This window comes from Papaver somniferum, chromosome 1 (genome assembly GCF_003573695.1).
Source record: "Papaver somniferum cultivar HN1 chromosome 1, ASM357369v1, whole genome shotgun sequence".
Classification (NCBI taxonomy): domain Eukaryota; kingdom Viridiplantae; phylum Streptophyta; class Magnoliopsida; order Ranunculales; family Papaveraceae; genus Papaver; species Papaver somniferum.
This window is the reverse complement of record NC_039358.1, coordinates 122045552-122049034: the sequence shown is the minus strand read 5'-3', so window position 1 is coordinate 122049034 and position 3483 is coordinate 122045552. Positions and strand designations below refer to the sequence as shown.

The following is a 3483-nucleotide window of genomic DNA, read 5'->3' as shown; positions in this document are numbered from 1 at the left end:
TGAATCCAAGGGGTATCCCCAAATGTTTGAATGGAAGAGATTCCACCTTGCAATGCATGATTTCAGCTAGATTTTTGATCTTACTGTCAGCACCTAAGCTAATGACGGTACTCTTTTCCATATTTACCTTCAATCCAGTTATAGCTTCACAAACAAAAAGAACGTGCATTAAATTTTCCACCATCTCCTCCTTGGCATCAAAAATTGCAGATGACTGATGCTATAATCTGTATTGATACGAAAACCTGAAATCATTTGGAGACTCTCCGCTTTCTTTAGAAGTTTGGTACCTGTACCTCCATGTTGAATTATTACCACATCAGCTAGAAGCAGCGGAAGGGTGGTGGGCCCACAACCCACAGGTCCCAGGTTCAAAACCTGGCCTGGCTCTAATATTTAATAGCTATGCTATCAAATAGGAGACGAATTGTTTAGTCTTTCAGTTTTGGCAAACTCCCAACTGTTTTCCTTGCTCAATACTAAATTTCCCCTGCAACAACTACTACAGGATCCATACTACGCACGCAATCTGGTTATAATAAACTTCAAATTGTGGTAGGAAACGGGATGTGCTTGTTAGATGCCATCTACCGGCCATGTTGTCAAAAGTGTTATGGAGGTACTCCATAGTGCGGCTGGAATGTCGCTATATGCTGTAAATTTTAAGGGTTATGCGACGAGAAAAGTCTGCAAGAATATCTCTTAGTTAAACCCTTAAAGCTTCGGTAAAAAGAATGGCAATAAGTACCGCAGCTTACAAGTACTACTGCCTATCTAATACATTGTCAGGATAAATTACCACAAATAATAGAGAAATTAGAAGAAGAAAACAAAAACTAATGTTACAATGTTACACCATGTCCAGATAATTAAGACTAATGTTACAGACAACATGTCCACTCCAGACAGTAGGAAACTAGTACTAATGTTACACCATGTCTAGACAGCTTTCATTTTATAACAGGGGCTTAAGCCAGTCCAGCTCTTGAGCTTTTGACCAATTTGGTTCAATCCAGGTACAGTTTGTATACCAACCCTCTGTTTCATAAAAATTGTTAGCAGAATGGCGAGTCCCAAAAGAGTGATAATTACCTGTTTCGAGTGAATAGAATAAAACCCCTTCGCCGTTCAAACATAGTCTAGGGAAATAGATTTTGTTCTCCATGCGCTTATGCGGAGCAATTGCTGAGAAACAAGAGGTGTAGCTGATGAACAACATATGCTTTCCCAGATTCCGAACTTCATCCCAAACCATTTTAGAGAAATCCAATCTAAATACTCTAATAGTTGCGCCCAGGTGTCCAAAATTTACTAATAAAATCTGTCCTGCGCACTCCACCAAGAAACTTGGATATATACCACTAAATTGTTCAAGGGGCTTCTCCAGAACTTTCCAACTATGATCCTCTAAATTAAAAACTCCCAACATTCCGTTATAATCTACACAATAGAAAGCCCCATTATAGAAAACTGGGGTGTTATGCGAAGGCATGAACTTTTCCACATTCGTATTCTGGGAGTTGCAGACACTCCATGACACTGCTCCTCTTTTGATGAAGCAAATGCTGATTTCTTGGGACATTCCATCACTAGCAGGAATTTGTTGAACAGCAAAAACTATACAGTCTGACGAAGTTGGTGAGCAGGAAAATGTGATGCCGGAAAAGCTATACATATCAACTGGCAATTCTGGAAGATTGATGCTTTCTTTTGTGAAGGGATTGTAAAAGAATATACTGGTTAACCCCTTCGACATCAGTAGCCAACCACCCTTCTGAAACCGGATAGTGGCACCTACTAGATCAGAGAGGTGCATGAGGTAGTTCTCGTCATTATGCGTCGGGTTTACAAAATTGAAGACGTTGTGGCATTTATCCCGAGAGAAAACAAACCACGGAGATAAATCTGTGCATCTAGTAGTACAAGGGGATGTCTGCTTTACCATAGGCATCACTGCTAGATTCACTTTCGAGACAAGACGAAAATGTATATAATCCAACCGGTGAAGATAGTTTTTTGCAATCAACCCCACCATGTCCCTGTTCAGGATATCCCAAGGGATTGCTGCTTCTTGATGTTGTCCTCTATTGTGTGATTCTTCCCTCTCACCCTTATTCTTATCATTGCCAGTTCTACTTGTTTTGTTATCCAGTATTGCCTTCAGTTCTTCGTCTTTACCAAACATATTTTCCTTCCTATGGTGTTTATTATCATGTACCATGATCCAGCTAGACGTATACCATGGAGTTGGTATATTCAGACATGGCAAAATAATACTGTTTCCATTACTTTCTACTTCAAATTTGTGCAAGCTTTGATCCTCATCGAGTGCGTAATACAAACAACCCTTAGAGAGTCCCAACTCAGCTGCTGAGCAACCAAATGAGGTAGTATTACTTAAAAATAGAACATGATCACCGAAAGTATTCACCTCCGTCACCTCCATTACAGAGAAATCAAACTTTGCTACAGATATTGCAATGTGCACTCTTGGATATCCTCTTGTAGTGTAAGTTATTACAATCCTGAAAAGTTCATCCCCTCACTCCACAAAGTGCGTACCATAACCAGTAGTGTATTTTCCTCCTACTGATGTCCACAAAATGAAGTCAGCTACCTCTATTGGCCTTATGGAGAAGGTAATAGCATCCCCAAGTATTTGAATTTCAATCTCCAGGTGCCAATTGCCCGCACACAAAACATAAAATTTACCTTTGAAACAACAGATTGGCATAACATCCTCGAAATCTACCATATCTCGAGCCACTGTCTGTGTTCTCCATTGTTTGTCTCCGGGAAAGCAATATAAAAGTACATGGTCATACCGTTCATCTTTGCGTTCAAAAAGAAATAAAACCATTGAATTATTATCAGCTGTATCATCATTGCCTCCACAATGACTAGGAGGCGACGACAAAACACAGTCCTGATAAACATACTCCTTGCTGCGTTCCATCCAAAATAATAGACTAGGCAATTGAATAGTCTGTAATGTTGCAGGATTCCAAAGAAAACAATCACCAAAATTCCAATCCGGTGCATAATCAACATCATCCTCATCACATGTAACAATCAACCAACCTTGATGACATGTTTCCTGCCTAAAAGCTTTTCCTTTTAATTCTGGTATACATTTTCTAAGTGTTTTGTTATTGGGTTCACAGATATTATAGAATGCTTGGTTTTTTCTCATACCTTTGCCATATGGAATTACAAGCCATGGTGCTACCTTTGGTGGTGGTGGACTTTTGCGTTCACTTCTTATTCCTTCAGCTGGTAATGCAGCAGCTATATTGTCACTTTCTTCACCCATGGAAAACACTGAGGATCTACAGATAGGTCTGTGAATCTAAAACTATGAGAGGATAAGTTATTACGAGTATGTATGTCAATAATCCAATCAAAGGGTATACCTTTTTTAAGGAATAGTTGCAGAAATTCTAAGAAAGGAGCTGCCTTAATCAGAAGAATTTGAGAGAGGTG

The 3483-nt window shown here is 39.4% G+C and overlaps 1 protein-coding gene across 1 annotated transcript; it reads right to left on the bottom strand.

The window, feature by feature from the left end:
• Positions 1-798: 798 nt before the first annotated feature.
• On the bottom strand, positions 799-2486 carry LOC113298937 (F-box/kelch-repeat protein At1g57790-like). Its single transcript, XM_026547837.1, has one exon. It carries the CDS (start codon positions 2444-2446, stop codon positions 956-958), a length of 1491 nt encoding a protein of 496 aa, XP_026403622.1. The 5' UTR covers positions 2447-2486; the 3' UTR covers positions 799-955.
• Between the last annotated feature and the right edge of the window lie 997 nt (positions 2487-3483).

Bases quoted from the DNA above. Each gene is read 5' to 3' on its own strand.
- LOC113298937 (XM_026547837.1), bottom strand. From the start codon at position 2,446: ATGGAGGTGACGGAGGTGAATACTTTCGGTGATCATGTTCTATTTTTA.